Genomic DNA, 17,199 nt, shown 5'->3' on the forward strand with positions numbered 1-17,199 from the left:
CTATACATTATTAAGGTATAGTTTTTAATTTCCTTTATACTAATTTTTGAAGTTTCCAAAGTAAAATAATTTTGAGAGGATTGATTTATTCCTAAAAACTTTCTTAAAATCGTAAACTAGTATAGTATTAGATTTTACCATTATTTTCAAGAATGAGTCTGGATTTATAACGCGGCTTAAAATGAACGCGGACTGTTACATATTTCTTAACTCCTTCGGTTATTTTAACGTTGGAATGCTTTAGGAAGGAGAGGATGGAGGCACGTTTTAAATAGTAGGGGGTGATTCCACACTGTTCAGTTTAATTCCAACAGCCAACAACTTTGGCTCATACGGCTAACCGCGAAAAGTACGTAATCCATAAATCAATCGTATTAAAGTATATTCTTATAATAGTTTAAGTTCTTCAACCTTTTAAAAATATAAATAGTTAATACGCGCTAAATGACAACAGAAAAAAAAATACCCAGTCAGTAGTGCTAATTGAAATGTGTTTCTTTTTAATATAATGTGATGTGAATGAACAATGTTATGATTGATTGATTGTGCGTGTCAGCAATGTGACATGTGACTGTCTGTAATCACAAAATCAGTACATCACAAAACCTGTTACTGTATACTAGAAAATACTTGCAGTAATTGCATACAATTAAACTTTGTGTCATATAGCCTGTCTGTTACATTAATAATGTATAACCTCAATCTCTTCCCGCCATTAGATTTTTATTTTTGTTTTAGTTTTAGCTGCGTTTAAGAAGGGTTTTTTGAGCTCAAAGCTTTTCTTATGTTTTACTGATTGTTACTCACCATACACAGTATTTTTATTTTTTTCAAAACTTCGGTCTTTGCTACCATAGTATTTCAAGCGATGGATCGATTGGTTAAATTCAGGTTATGTTTGATAAGTAGGGGAGTTTAATGATAAAACTATGATGAACATATAAATTTTTCCGTTTCACAATTTATCATTATCAGATTTTTCTTAGGTGGGGTTTATTTGTTTATATAATTGATATTTATATTTCCACTTATGTTATTGATTTACGAAGCAATCCTTATGAATTATGAAACTGTAGGGTAAGCGATACAAGATCAATTTTTTTTTCTAATTTTCTCGTAATAGGACGAGAAATTTGTAGACATAGTTATATCGTGGTGTGCCCCAGGACAGTTTGCAGATCACCCAAATCTTCGAAAAGTTATGCAATATTTGTTGTGTTTTGCAAGATTAAATTGGTCTTACCATCGGCTTTATTTACAGACCATCATGGGTTCTGTAAAAGTGATTGTTCGAAGGATATCGTCAATAACGTTCTTAATTTTTTTATAAAATGGCTGAATTTTTGAATACAGCTTAGGATGAGCGTCTATTTGTGAATGTGCTCACGATTAGACGTAAAGATGGACGTAGGATAATTCCAGTAATCTACCATATTGCGGTCAATACATATTTGCAATTATATAAGAAATCTTTTACATTTACAGATATTCAACATGGTGGGAAAAACGTTAATATTCTGTGGGCTTATAGCCGTTGCCTCCGCAGCGGTGAAGCTCCAAGAAGTATATTCCTGGAATGTAATGGACTGGAATTATCCCGACCAGTACCTAAAACAACAGGCCCTCCAGACTGGTGCTCTGATCAGGCAAAACGCTTTACCTGTTGGAATTGAGCGATGGAGGAATAAGCTGTTCGTGAGCGTTCCAAGATGGCGTCCAGGTTCGTAAACAAGCATAATTATTAGTAAATAAAATGGTTTAGTTAATAGTAATAGAAAAAAGAGTACATGTTAACTTTAAAACTGAAGATACATTATAGGAATTATTAATACACTACACTCCGCAGTTTCCGTATGGACCGTGACGTTTTATAAAAAGCCTATAGGTACCTTCTCAAAATAACTTTAGATTTATAATATTAGTCTAACTAAATAAACAATTACAAGGGTATGTACATACCTAGGTGTAAACTCAAAATTTAATTAATAAAAGTTTGGTATGCACGAAAGTAACCAACATAATTTTTTACTTTAAAGATCACTACCTCTGAACAATATTAATTAAAACCTGTTTTACCAATATAGAACTCCTTTAAAACCGGGTTTTAGTTATAATATGGAGAATAACTCAAATGACAAACACTAACGTATCACATTGCATAATAATTAAAATCTAGAAACGCAATAAATAGGGGTATATGGTTTTAATATGTTTTGCCGAGGATAAGAGTTTTAGGATTTAATCTTTGTTTATCTACATTTAAACATTTAAGTATTGTATGATCCCAAAAAACATTTAACTACTTGTAAATGTAAAAAACAACTAACCACAAAATATTACAACATAAAAATTACAGTCTCCCTAAAATTCTCTATGCATTCCGTCAGTATAATAAGTTTTAAATTAACATTCCAGTTATAAATTAATTACCGAAAGACAGACCTTGACGATACATAATTTAATTGTATTTCGAATATGAATAATAAACAATATTGTACAACATTTTTTAAAAGTGTGTTCAAGTAGATAACCTTTATTTTAAAATATAAGCGTCGATACGACCAAAAATACTTTTAAAATAAGATGTAACAAATAAAAGTTTTGTGTTTCTAATTAAAAAAGTGTTTCGTTCCAAAGATTAGCGCTTAATAACAAAAATTAAACACTTAATACATATAAAAATATATTTAGAAGGTCCACGAATATATCCTCATTCTGCAAATGAAGTAAGTTTATACAATCTCACAGACATAAAATCATCATCAATAGCCTACGACTGTTCACTGCTGGGCCATTATTGGGACAGACGGGTTGCTGATCACAATAGATAAAATTGTAAAAGTACGGGTCGAGGCGACTCCTTTAGTCGCCTCGACGTTCGTCACCTACGGGAAGCGGCGCGGAGGTGTGGTTAAAACTGTACCTATTCTAATCTGCTGTTACCAAGCGGCACAGATATAAAATAGACTGCTAAAATAAATAAATAGGGACTTTAATAAACATTCTTAACGCACCCTGGTGCAGGAAATTAGAAACCGCTATGGATACATAACATTATGCATACAAAACTGCAAAAAACCCCATAATTGAAATATAACTACAACAGTCGTTAAACAAGTAGATACAATGTTTTTCAAAGATAACGCTTTAGCACTATTGCAAAGTAATAAAGCGATTATCGTCTGTTGGAAAAACTACACGCTTTATTAAATCGATTTTTGCAGGAAACATAAAACATGTTTTACAAGTTAAAGTATTGAAGTCAGACACGTGAAAATTAATGATTGGCCTTTTTTTTTTGACGGGGGGGGAAATCTTCTTAAAAGATACCCAATTCTCTGACGGAGAATTTGGGTTATGTGGGATTTCTACCCACTAAAACCCCCTCGGTTGCCAGCCTCAGTACATAATGGGAGGCTCCGGGATCTCCTAGGAACGCACCGGTGACTCCCTTGCACAACGCTTATAGCTCGTCCCGGGAAGATTTTTTCCTGTAGGTACGTCACTTTGTGGTAAAGCAACGCCTTGTCTCTTCTTGTCTTCCCAGGGTCGTAAGTAGAGGTGATGACGTGACTACTAGTCCCCGTCAGACCGTTCTCGACCCTGATGTCCCTTCATTTTCATTTTTTAATACAATTGTTGCATTTCGGTTTCCTCTCTCACAGAATGAGAAAGAGTTTATGCCGTAGTCTTCTAAGTGCAGATTGGTAAACTTCACAAGCCTTTGAATGCATTATGGAGAACTCTCAACCTGAGAAACCCTGCATACCTATGCAGGTTTTCTCGCTATATTGTCCTGCACCGATAAGCATGTGATATTCAATGGCTTAAAAAGCTCATAACTCCAAACAGTTACAGGTGCGTGCGTGCGTGCCCAAATACCAAAGCTTTACCTGAGATTTTACCACACAATTGGTAGAATCAGTTTCTGAGGTACCTAACTATTGTTATCAGGTGTTAGTGATAACGAAAAGATGCTCTCCGAGGTCCTACATAAAACATGGGTCTGGACCTTGAACATTTAAAATAAAATATATTTTGCCAAATTCCTGAAGTTATTTGCAGTAAAATAGAAGCGGTGATAGTGGTTCAGACTTAAGCCTCCTTCCCAGGGGAATCGAGTTCCATCCCGGGCTTCCACCTCTTAATTTTTAGAGTTACGTGTCTTCTAAGAAGCTAAATATAACCTGCTGTAAAGGTGGAGGAAAACACCTGCATGCCTGAGAGTTCTTCAAAATAGTGTCTAAGGCATGTGAAGTCTACCAATCTGTTTCCCCCAGCGTAGTGGACTACGGCCTAGGCCTCATTGTGAAAGGAGACCCATGCCCAGTAATTGGCTGGTAATGGATTGATAATGATGATCTTATTAGGTAAAGTAGTTACCAATAAACAATCAAACAATGTGTACTTAGTCAAGGTAACTCAATAAATAATTAATTATTAACATAAAGTAAATGAACGTTAAGTTAAATGGAAAGGTTTATAATAATTTATATCATTTGCTAAAACTATTGCGGTAACGATATTAAATTTATTCAATGAATTCTCAATTAAGTAGGTCAAAATCCGATTAAATAATAATGATATTTCATACACCCTTCATTTAAATATGTTATCAACAGAGCCCGATCAGGCCTCCACTCCTATAAAAGAGAAGGGTGTAGAGCTAAAACACACCATAGAGTTTTAATATATCTTGTTTTTATCATCATCATATCAATCCATTCCCAATCTTCTACAGTGAACGGGTGTCCTCCCACATTGAGAAAGTGTTAAGGCTGTGGTCCACTACTCTGGCTCAGTGTGGTTTGATGGGTTTAATTAACATTCTGAGTTCCAAAGACTATAAGTTATATTATTTACTTGGAATCGAATCCAACCCTATCAAGGAAATAATATCACACACATACACCATTTATTCATACAAAATAACCCACATTTTTGATTCTTTTAGCTGATATTACATGTCGATATAGATATTAAACATCATTCTTAAAAATGAATGAATGTGAAGAAATAATTTATTATCTTTGCGGATCGTATATACAGTGGCGTGCATAGAGGGTATGCACAGGGTATGCAGAGGATATAGAAAATCTCCAGTATAACTCCTTTATAACTCTTACAATGACTATCCCTAAGTTTTTTATAACTCGTACTGGAGATTTCCTTAATTTTATATGATCTGCATACCCTGTGCATACCCTCTATGCACGCCACTGCGTATATATATATATATATATATATATATATATATATATATATATTGTAGATATATAATATATATATATATATATATATATATTATATATATACAAGTGTAAATAAAAACCGAAATAATACTTCATCACATGCAAAATTTATTTATTTTATAATCATGTGATGTCATGTGACTCCTGTCACATTACTAGGTTCGTGTCGCGAAGCGTAGGATTCTATATGTGTTGGTATTTTATAATCAATTAGGTTGTCATAAGTAAGCACTTAGAATGTTGGTTTTTATGGAAGATTAAATATGCTTCTTTTGATTTGATATAATATATCCTTCTATATTATTTCGTGATTCTGTTACACGTTGTATATATGTAACCTTAAGGTATATAAGGTATACCTTAAGGGGTATACGTTATATAACTTAAAGGGTTATAGCTAGCTTCTTGGAGTGTTGTGTGTTATTTATTTAAGCAATAAAATATTACATACTTCAACGGTGAAGTTAAACATTATGGGGAAACCTGTATGCGTTTATGCATTCTCCAAAATCCGCACATGGCTGGCCAAGTCTGGCGTGGTCGTAGTCGTAGTCCACCTACGACCTAAACCCTTCTCCCATGCCCAGTATTAGGTCGATAATGGATTGTTGTTGTTGTTGATGATGATGATGATGATGCGAATCTTAGTTAATTATTAAAATTTTCATATTGTTCGATGCCCACTAGTATGCATCGAAACCGGTCCGCGGGTCGCGGGCTCCGCGGGGGGCGACCCGCGAGCTCGACTTACGTGGCCCACGCCATCATTCACGCATTGGCGGTCTCAGTGCATTTACTAAACTTTGTAACCAAGATCCTAGAAAACCAGCAATAAGTTTAATTTCAATGCATAAACATAAATACAGTCCAAATTATATATACACACAACACATATAGTTATAATTTAAATAAGACAAGAATCAAGCTGACGTCGCGATAAAAGCGTAATAGATAAAATTCGAGCTTTAGTTAAAATTCAAACACTACATTACACAAATGCCAAGCGATAGTGGGATTTTGTTACAATGGTACCATACTACCCTCATATTTTTGTATACTTTTAACGGATAGCTGCATGTGAATTAATTATTTTGGCATGTTGAATTTTTCTTGTGTAGCACGCTCTGACTTGCAATCTCAGCAAACCTTATAATGAAATAGCTTAAGTTTTCATGTAAGTGAATATAGTACTTATGAAAACAATAATTTTTTTTAAACCGTAAATATAACTATAACTACTCTGACGTTTGAGAGGCAAAATATGTCGTAGGCCATGGCCGAAGGCTTTTACCTCACCAGACCAAAAAACCGGGCCTGTGTTCTGAGATCTCCTTTTTTTTATTGCTCTCCAAGTTAGCCCTTGACTGCAATTACACCTGGTGAAAATGCAGGATAAGATGGTAGCGGGCTTACCTGTTAGAGAGTAGCATAGTCATACCCCTAACAGGTTTGTACGCGACATCGCATATCAACACTAAATCGCTTAGCGGCACGAATTTGGCGGTAGGGGTGGTTAGCTACGGCCAAAGCAGACCAGATCAGAAAAATTTTAAAATTATAAATTCATAAACATCCTCTGCCGGGAATCAAACCCGGGACCTCACTCGGACCTCGGGATACTTAAATTCACAGCGCCCCAGTCCCAGCACCAGTTCGGTCGCCATATGTGTCCATAATATCAGTAGCTTAGTATATAAAACATACAATAGTAGGTATGATCTGCCAACGTCAACACTATAATATAAAATCTATATATATAAAAGAAAGTTGTCTTAGTTACACCATTTATAACTCAAGAAAGGCTGGACCAATTTTTATGATATTTGATTTTTTGGAATCCTCTTAGACCGGAATAGGATAATAAGTATTAAAATATAACATACATTAAAAAAAAAAAAGTTCGCCGGGACAGCTAGTAATAAATAATTTAAAATAAGTTTAAACCGAAATGGTCCGTTACTTTACTCGTAAGATTACACTTGATAATCTACTGCCCTAATTGAGTAATTAAATTGAAGTTGTCTTAAAATCATTTATAGGTATCTATCTTAATTAAAATGTATTGTAATCGTTAAAACAACGAACATTAGGCTATTGTGCATGTTCGACACGCTCTCAAAACTTAGTAATCTATGATAACAATATGCGTACCAGGCGATTACTCAAATATCAGTGACGATGGGTGTGGTTGAAAAATGTATGACCAGCGGTTGCACGCGACTTTATCCGAGTACATCCTGAAAAAAAACTAAATTCTTACTCAATGTTCATTGCCATATTCTATGGGCCTTACTTACTTATAAAAGTTGCATAGTGGTGAGGTGAGATGATTAGTTGCACACTACATATATTTCCTCTCGATCTGTCATCAGTAATTTGGCATTCAAAAGAAAAAGATAAAATCTTGCGTAACTATGCAACCACTTTACAAGTTACGTTTATTTCTAGCGAATGTCTCCGGGGGTTGTTTTATAAACTGCTCATGAAGTAATCAAATTATGAATCTAAATTCAAATGATGTTAATAATAATAATAATAATCATTTATTTCAGGCTTTACCCATAAAATTTAACATCAGTTACGAAATAAAATTAAAAGCAATTAAAATAAATACATGTCAAAAATAAATTAATTAGAAACTAAATTAAATCTAATCCAAATAAACCAATAAAAATAAAATTTAAACAAAAAGAAGAATAAGAACAATCCGTTAATACTGTCTGTAATATAATGATTATAAAAATATAATAGGTAGACACTTTCATAAAATCTTTCGAACCCCATGTGGTGGATTTAAAAAAAAGTTTTATCCTCCTTTAAATGTCTTGACAAAAATAGTTCAGCTGAAACCAAAAATCGGCCCAGAAAAACAGACAGAGAAAATAAAATTCAAAACATTTGTTATTCATGCATTTTAAAATCACATATTTCATTAATCTGTGTGAAGCAAGGAAAAGATTGTCTTGCACTTTACTACAACCATGCGTTGCATTTGCAAGCAATGATTAAATCTAGGTTTTAACGCGCATGCCCAGAAGATGCCCACTCACTCTTACTCCGTGAGTAGGTACCTATACAAAGCAGTGTGGCAACCGGAAGGACGTTCAACACATTAGCGGCGCGTATTAGAAACGTGGAAGAAAAGCTAAGGGCAAACCAACGCGTTCATCCGCGTTTGCGGTGGGCTTGCTTTACGGCAGGTAAACACGTCGCGTTGCGGCGACTTACCGTAAAAAAAATTATAGCATTGACGGTCACACGGGCCGCATCTTTGCCGCGTCGCCGCGATTATAATAATGCCGGAAGAGAATGATATTTATAATGGCGGAACAGCAGAAGCAACAAACAAACGAGCGCTGCGGAGTTGCAACGCGTAGTTGAGAAAGGGAAGGATATTCACCTCATCTCAATGGTTGAAAGTACAGCGTGCGTGCACTGCAGCGCCGTTCTTCGCCGGCAAAGATGAGGTCCCGAAATTCTGACGTCATCTGGACATGGGCTCATACAACGGTCTCGGAGATATGCAGATTAATCGCCACCAGAAACTCTGCACTCCAAGCGTCGCCTGAACTAAGATTCGGCCTGACACGAATCGCCTCAAGCCGATGATCTCTGTGCTTCTTCGAGCCCACACGCTTAAACTCATTCCTGGTAAAACCCTGTTTCCTCGCCCGAGTTGCCCTGTTGCAACCAATAAGATAAATCAGCTCAAATCTGAATAAATAATATAGTGCATCGCCATTTGCACCGTTTGCACCTATGTAGAACGCCGAAGTGGTACCGATCGGTCTGGACCCGCACCGCGCATCTGCCGCAACGCTTCGTGTGGATAGGCTGTCATAAACAATCACAAGTCACATCATTTGAGTACGTAACAGTGTCTAGTTATAGATCGTACTACAGCACCTATACAGGTGCTACATATTTTGCTAAAAACATGTATCAAGACAAATAAGCCAAGTTACAGCCAAGAATAAGGAACTAGCGACGCAGCTACTGTGTGGTGTCTTTTTGAACAGACGAATTATTTACTAAATGCAGATTAGGTATTTAGAATAAATTGAAGCTCAATATGATACTTGGCTAGTTTTTACCAGCAAACTTAATTTTTGAAAGACTAAAATATAGTAGTTGTATATAGTAAAGTAAAATATTAAGATGATAGCTAGACTAACCCACTACAAAATAACTTGCATGCAAAAGAAACAAAGATACAAGAAAATACTGTTTCGAATTTAAATTCTTAGAATGTGCTATGTTCTAATAAATAAATTTCAAAATTAATTTTCAAATTAGTTTTTTACAAAAAAATTTAAAATTAATTTCAAGACTATTTACAAAACGAGGCACCCGTTTAAATCTCAATTCATCTGGCAGTGAAACCGACGTCCACCCATATTCTTCAAATGGAACTTGGCTTTAAATGTTTACATCAATTATGTTTTGATGCGTTAACCGATTACGGTATAACTGCCATAACCATAAAGTCTTAGATTGTATGACTGCTTACCACCAGGTAAGATTACAGCCAAGGGCTAACCTGTAAATAAAAAATGATGTACGGTCACAGAGAGACTGCTTTGACCGTCCAACCAATTGAGTTAGCTACGAATGAAATAGCTACAGTAGTTGTAGTTTTTATTAAAACTTAATTATTTCTTTGTTTGCAAGTGTTAAATTATTGACCGATAAACATTTTAATTGGCGTGCTATAAAACCAATAGTGCAATAGATCAATTATTATTAATTGAAGCAAATTGATACTAATTAAACTAAAATTGTGTGTAGTACTTGTAAGACATTATACCTTATACTTTAAGCATTAGGTATATTATTTAGTTAGGTATTTACTTAGTCATTGATTTAAACTGACCCCTGCACGGCTAAGCATAAGCCGGATAAGTTTTTTTAACCATCCGATTATATCCACGACAATATTTTATGATTCACCAACCAAAGCACGGTAACAGGGGAAAGAACAATTTTACACCCTTTGACGTTACATGTTTATAATTTGGATATTATTTCCACTCGTGCATTCGTGCTTGGAGAGTGGAAGAAGCTGTTAGAGAAGATCAGCATTTTGCCCTTTCCCCGTGGAGGAAATGTCTCCAGCCCATGCTAGCGGTGCTATTCTACTTTTGAAAAGTGTAGTTTTACCTTTAAGGGTTACAAAACAGAGCGTAATTATTCGGACGTAATTATTCGCCACCTTTATTAATATGAAGAATGAATGAAGGAGAAGTAAAATTCTATATGCATAAACATTGACTGCAAAAATAAAGATTTTTGGAAATACATATGTAAATTGTACACTGTGCTTAAAAATATTTTTATACTTTTGAGGTAGGTTAAAATAGAAACGATAAACGAGGCCCGAGTTTTAAGAATATATTTGAGCTGTACAAATTTAAAAGTCATATAAAATTCTCAGAATACTTTTTGGATGAAGATATTCAACTTAGCCGCATGTTCTGTGTTGCATTCGAAAAATTTCACTCATTTACATAATTGGTAAAGAATGAAAAAAATTAATGTTATTTTTAATAGAATAAGACGAAATAATAGCAAAATACGAAAATGGTTTTTCAGACATAAATATTTTTATACAACATTAAGAGTCACATTTTTGTCTCGACAAACAACACACAACAACAACTTTGAGGAATAATATCTTACATAATGGTTTCAACACCTTATTTATTTATAACGCATGTCGTTAGTGTACTTCGGTACATAGCTAAAAATTTCGACACAGAATGTTTGTTTAAACGACAGCTTCCGTCGTCGTCGTCTCACACTACAACACGTAAAATGAGTACCTACGTATGTATGAAAAACATAATGTAAATGGATTGCTTACTATGATTATACTTAAATTTAAAAAGATATTATCACTTACCTGTTTTACAATTATATTACAAATTGGCAAATTAATAAAATATATTAAATCTTTAGGTGATGTTTATTGGTCACCTTACCAAAAGTTATGAATTCTTATTCAAATAAGGAAACTTATCGTCTCAAGTAGAACAAAAGATTTTTCCCTTTTACTGCATATAATTTGGACGAATGGTAAAAGAGATAATGTTGTAATCTTTTGAGTGATATTAATTATATTAGACGGGTTCTTTATATGTTCAACATGTCTAACTGTTAGAAATAATCAATGTTGGCTTATATCGGGTTGGAAGCCCTGAAGCACGAAGCAAGTAATATAGCATATAGAGAAGTTTTGAACAAAAAAAATTAACATTATTGAATAAACACTCATTTGAAACCCTTTGTATTTTTTTAGTGATTTTAGTTTCGGCTTAACGCTAAATAACATCACGCTACGACCAATAGTTATCACGGCCACGCTACTATCATAGTGACAAATGTTGCAAAAACTGCAAAACTTATCATTCCGAGAGATACCTAAGCGTGCGATGAGTAAACGTTAAACGTTACGCCAAAACGACAGAAGTGTGATCGGATTGCTTTTCTTTAAAAGTTAAAAAACAGTCCGCGAAAACATATGACTATTTTTTAATGTTGTCTCATACGCGGACGAGGTCGCGAGGGACCGCTAGTTATTAATAAGACTCAATGAAAATAACTGAAATGCATAAAATAATTTATCGTTAAAAATCAAGGTCTATTTTGAGCACCTATAGGTTGCTAAATTAAGCTTGCTAAAAATAAAATGATCTAAATAACTCTCCCACTTTTATTTTAAGAACTCAATAATGGCAATTCCACAAAAACATGACATTCAACAGTTTAAAAATAACTCACCTTGCCAAACATTTAGTTACGTAAACTAACCGAAATAAACTTAAAGTAGAATGAGTTAAAAATATAAACAAGCATGGAAAGGAAACTTTCTTATTACATTCTTACCATTTACCAATCACCGACGGCATAACAACATTACAAAATATATTTTTAGCATTGCTGTTGAAAATTTATTAATTGAAACCTATAGTATATCGTTGGATTAATTTGATTTAGATTGATAAAAAATAGCGTAATATTTTTTAACACAAAACCCTAAACGAAACAAAAAAATGGTGCACAAAAAGAATAGAAGATGGAACTTAATTTATGCCTAAATAGATAAGTAAAAATTATTATCATATTGACAGCGCAAGAGAAAAATGTTTCCTTTTAAATTTGTAACACAACTCCAAAGTAAATAACTACTTATCATAAATGTGCCATTATACCTTGAATTAATGTAATCTACTTTATCCTTCAACCTTAATTTCTATTCCTTTATCTTGATAAATCTCATCCTACTATAACTGCGTATCATGTACAAATGTAACCTATAAGCACCCTTAGTATAAGATTTGTACGTTTCTACTCGAAGATCGGTTTCGACTATCTCTGTAACTTCAGAGTAAAATAGATTTTACGGTGTTGTAATCTCCAAAACGTATTTCAGAAAAACAGTATTACAAAAGAAAAAAATTTAAGCATAGTTTGCTTTACTCCGCGAAAAGCAGGAGAATCTGTATATAGTCCACACCAATCAGATCTTCGGTAATGTACTCTCAATATCACATGTAACCAATAGTTTTATAAAATCTACCAGTATCATAACATCTCTTTTGCTTTTACGCACCGACTAGATAATACAGACACAGCTCCTTCTCAATTCTCAATTCGATTACTGAAAGTCAGATTAAATTAATCAATACACTTTTATTGGAGACAAGATACGGAAGATAGAAAAACGAGAGCAACTTAGCGCATACAATTTCGCATGTAAATAGTTATAAAAGTAAAAAGGTCAAGTTTTTCTGTCTGTTGAACAGTGTCATATATCATTAAACCAATATAATAAATCTGAAGAGTTTGTTTGTTTGAACGCACTAATCTTTGGAACGACTAGTCATATTTGAAAAATCTTAATTGCATTTGATAGCCCAATTTTTCGGCAAGGGCTATTTTAAATCTGTGAAACTGCGGGACACTACTAGTCTTGGAATATAATAAACAGACCCTCATAAAATATGAATGGAAATATTGTAATCTAAGATTAGGTATTATTAATTTAGCATTGAAAATATATAAGTTACGGTATTTGAGTACCTTAATATGTACAGCGCGTTATTGTGAGTTTGTTGTATTATTATTAAAATAATAATTTTTTTTTATTTCATTCCTCTTATAGGTATACCAGCCACGCTAAACTACATTCCTCTGGATGCACCATACGAAACTTCTCCGAAGCTCACGCCCTATCCCAGCTTCAAAGGCAACGAATTGGGCAACTGCGAAACTGGTCTTACAACAGTTTACAGAATCAAGGCTGATAAATGTGACCGTCTATGGGTTTTGGATGTAGGCACGTACGGATACGGTAAGTCATATACCATATGATGCAAACTTATGCCATTAAAATCCCCCATCTAGCCTGCAAAAGATATCGAAACCGTTGTAAACAAAATTGATTTCAAACTGGAATGCCTAATCATTGATGGCAAGACTAAGCTAGTAGAATTCATGGGGTGGAATGGTGGAACGCTTATATCTAATTTAGTCGATTAATTAACACCTAATGGAGGATACTTCTTGAAGCTAACCTGTTTTATTTATTTCAGATCCTAATGTAACAAACGTTTGCCCATATGCTATAAACGTATACGATTTAAACACTGATCGGCGTATTAGAAGATATGTGTTCAGACCCGAAGACATCGTATCCACTACATTCATCGCGAATATCGCTCTAGATGAAGGCCTTACTTGTGACGATACTTTTGCTTACTTCTCCGATGAACTTGGCTATGGCCTTATAGCTTACTCGTGGGAACAAAACAAGTCATGGAGATTCAGCCACAGCTATTTCATGCCGGACCCACTTGTCGGAGACTTTAACATAGCTGGTCTTAACTTCCAATGGGGTGCAGAAGGCATATTCGGTATAAGTGCTTCTAATATGGGCGTTGATGGATTCAGGACACTCTATTTTAGTCCTTTATCAAGTAATACAGAATTCTCTGTATCAACTCGAATATTAAGAGACGAGACTAAAGTAACTGGATCTTACAAAGACTTTAAAGTAGTAGGTAGTCGTGGACGTGATACGCACACTACTTCTAAAGTAATGGATGTCACTGGTGTCCAACTTTTTAATCTAATTGACCAAAATGCTATTGGATGTTGGAGTACGAATTTCGCACTTAAACCACAAAATATAGCCATAGTAGATAAAGATGATGTCGGTCTAGTTTTTCCTTGTGATATTAAAATCGATGACGGCAGAAATGTATGGGTACTTTCTGATCGAATGCCTGTGTTTCTTGAATCAGAATTAAATTATGGAGATATCAATTTCAGGATATATATCGGTTCTGTAGATAAGCTAATTCAAGGAACCGTATGTGAAACATCACCACCTACAATACAGCCAACCCGCGGGCCGCTACTTTCGCGACCTAACTTGTTTAATGCCGGAGGATACGAATCTGTTTCACAAGTTCCGCCCAGAATATTTCTGCAAAGCACATCTACTAGAACAATGCAGCCAAATTTTAATCCCCAGTTTATATCTTCCGTTACATCTCCAAATGCTATCTCAAAGCTTTACAATCCATTATTAAATACAAAACAAACTTCAAAGCAATTCACTGCTTCGCCTTTACCTTCAGATATCACCAACAATAACCCGTGGTGGTTAAAAAACAACGGAGACTACCAGGTAATGGAAAACCTGTAAAAAACGAATTTAGAAGATATACCCGAAATATGTAATATAAAATAATGTAAATGTTTTTATAGTACGTAATATCCTCAACAAGGAATTTTTTGATGTGGTTCATACGCTATACATATTGATAGCACTCATGTAACTGCATCAATACAATGTACCTACCAATTTAGAATAAGGTGTGATGAATTGTGCTTATTTTATTTATGTTTAGACTCTTATTATAGTATTTGATTGTATGTTAAATTTACAGTTATGGATCTGAAATGTTTTGCTTTTATTTAGTTAAGTAAAGATTTTTATTCTTGATTCTTCACGTGTACCATAGTTTCATAGATTAAAGAACGTCCCTTATGTGTATATGATGGAAAAAATCTGCGATTTTTACCTCTTGTCTGTCTAGCTTGCTAAAGAATTTTAGACTATAAAGTTATGCATGATGTATAAAAGGTAACTCACTATGATTTTATACTACTGTTGTACCTTGATAAAAATTATCCTACCTGAGTATTAAAATATTTCTCATTTTTATGTTTTCCTGTTTTTCATGGCTACCTATAGCAAATCCTAAGATATAATGGGTATTTCTTTTTATATCCCAACACAAGGGTGCGCTGTATCGTGTTTGAGCATTGTAAATTCAACCTAAGCGAGAAATGCGTAAGATTTGGGTTGGTCTGCTCGAACACGTTTATCGAAACTAACTTCAATCTTACTACTTATCAGAAATTGTTCGTAAAAGAAGTCGCAATCGATACAACTTGCCTATATGGTAAGCGTGTTATTAATAAACGTGGCATAATACGGGATTAGTTATGTATTGTATCAACTATAAAAACTCCATCACTATACTAATCTTATTAAATATGGGGTAAATGTTTAAAAACATGTGGACAGAGTGTTAGCAGTTACAAGACGTCATTGTCAAAGGTTTGTGAAGTCTACCAATCCGCACTTGGCCAGCGTAGTTAGGGTTACCATTTCTCAGTGTTCATCCTGAGATTTCACGATTTTTGAACATTTCTAAGGATGGCGGCTGGATTGAAATCTAATAAAATAGCAGGATTTTTATCATATCCAATAAAAAAAGACTGGCATTCCAAAGATCTGTTAAACGTTAAACAAACTAAAAATAATCTTCCTTTGTTAAGAATTGCCAATTAAAATCAATACTCATTTAATCACGTAGGTACTAAATCACATTTATCGTATTTAATATGCGAAGGAACCTTTTTAAGTTTTTGTTACTATTAATAAAAAAAAATGGCTCTCATGTTATATTCAGTGTGCTGAGTGCGAGATTTCTCATCTATTCGACCGCGTAAAAGTTAACTATGATAATATTATGTATGGCGTCGAAAGATCGCCATCTCTGGTCTTTCAACGCCATACAAATCAAAGTTAACTTTTACGCGATCGAATAGATAAAAATCTCACACAGTACGTTTGAGAGAAAATTTTCGAACTAAAAAAAGTTTTTTTTCAATGGTAATCAGGCCTTTTCTCCGGACTTTTGATTTTTTTCAACCCTAAGCATAATGGGCTACGGCCAAAGCCCTTCTCATTCTGAGTAAATGGTTATGGCTTTATGATGATAAAACATTTAAATAATAAATATCAAATGAATAAATTTTTAAACAGACTACAGCTACAGTCACTATTAGATTGTTAAAGATGGTTTATATTAATTTCGACATTTGTTGAGCTTAGTCGTAGCATCGCGTTGTCGGTCGGTTCGGTTGCGATTTCCAGAGTCGCAGCACAGAATTGAGAACACGCAGAACCCTCATTCAGCAGTTATGACATGCAGTGCATTGGTCCATTAAAAGTAACAACGCCCTGCGCACATCTCCTTCACACGATGCTACCTCACTAATGACCGTGGAATGATGCTACCCCACTAATTCCCATTTTATGGTAAACAATTACTGTCAACTGCTAAATGGAATGAAGTGACTTGCCGCCTGTTCGAGAAACACTACACTGTACACGGTTTCTGTATGTATTAGTTCTTTGAGCCGCAGGTTCAAATCCTGTCGAAACCAAAGATTTTTAAATGCATTAAAAAAAATTGAATTTAATATTAACTCGAAATGTAGGTAAAATCACTATAATAAAACAAAAAAATTATAAAATACTAAATACTCTCAGTGAATAACGAAACATGCTAATATTATTACGATGATGCATTAGAGAGGTTTCAAAGGGAAATCATTATACAACATGCAGTAGAATGTTTATTTT

The 17,199-nt window shown here is 34.3% G+C and overlaps 1 protein-coding gene across 3 annotated transcripts; it reads left to right on the forward strand.

The window, feature by feature from the left end:
* Window positions 1–321: 321 nt before the first annotated feature.
* On the forward strand, window positions 322–15,484 carry LOC120624107 (protein yellow-like). Of its 3 annotated transcripts, none has more exons than XM_039890459.1 (4): window positions 322–349; window positions 1,486–1,720; window positions 13,417–13,605; window positions 13,847–15,484. In XM_039890459.1, the coding sequence occupies exons 2-4, from the start codon at window positions 1,495–1,497 to the stop codon at window positions 14,962–14,964; spliced, it is 1,533 nt and encodes a 510-aa protein (XP_039746393.1). In that variant the 5' UTR covers window positions 322–349; window positions 1,486–1,494; the 3' UTR covers window positions 14,965–15,484. The 3 variants fall into 3 exon arrangements, with proteins under 3 accessions (XP_039746393.1, XP_039746394.1, XP_039746395.1); XM_039890460.1 differs by lacking the exon at window positions 322–349 and adding an exon at window positions 616–635; XM_039890461.1 differs by lacking the exon at window positions 322–349 and adding an exon at window positions 914–986.
* Window positions 15,485–17,199: the final 1,715 nt, after the last annotated feature.

The sequence above is a fragment of the Pararge aegeria genome, chromosome 5 (genome assembly GCF_905163445.1).
Source record: "Pararge aegeria chromosome 5, ilParAegt1.1, whole genome shotgun sequence".
NCBI classification, from domain to species: domain Eukaryota; kingdom Metazoa; phylum Arthropoda; class Insecta; order Lepidoptera; family Nymphalidae; genus Pararge; species Pararge aegeria.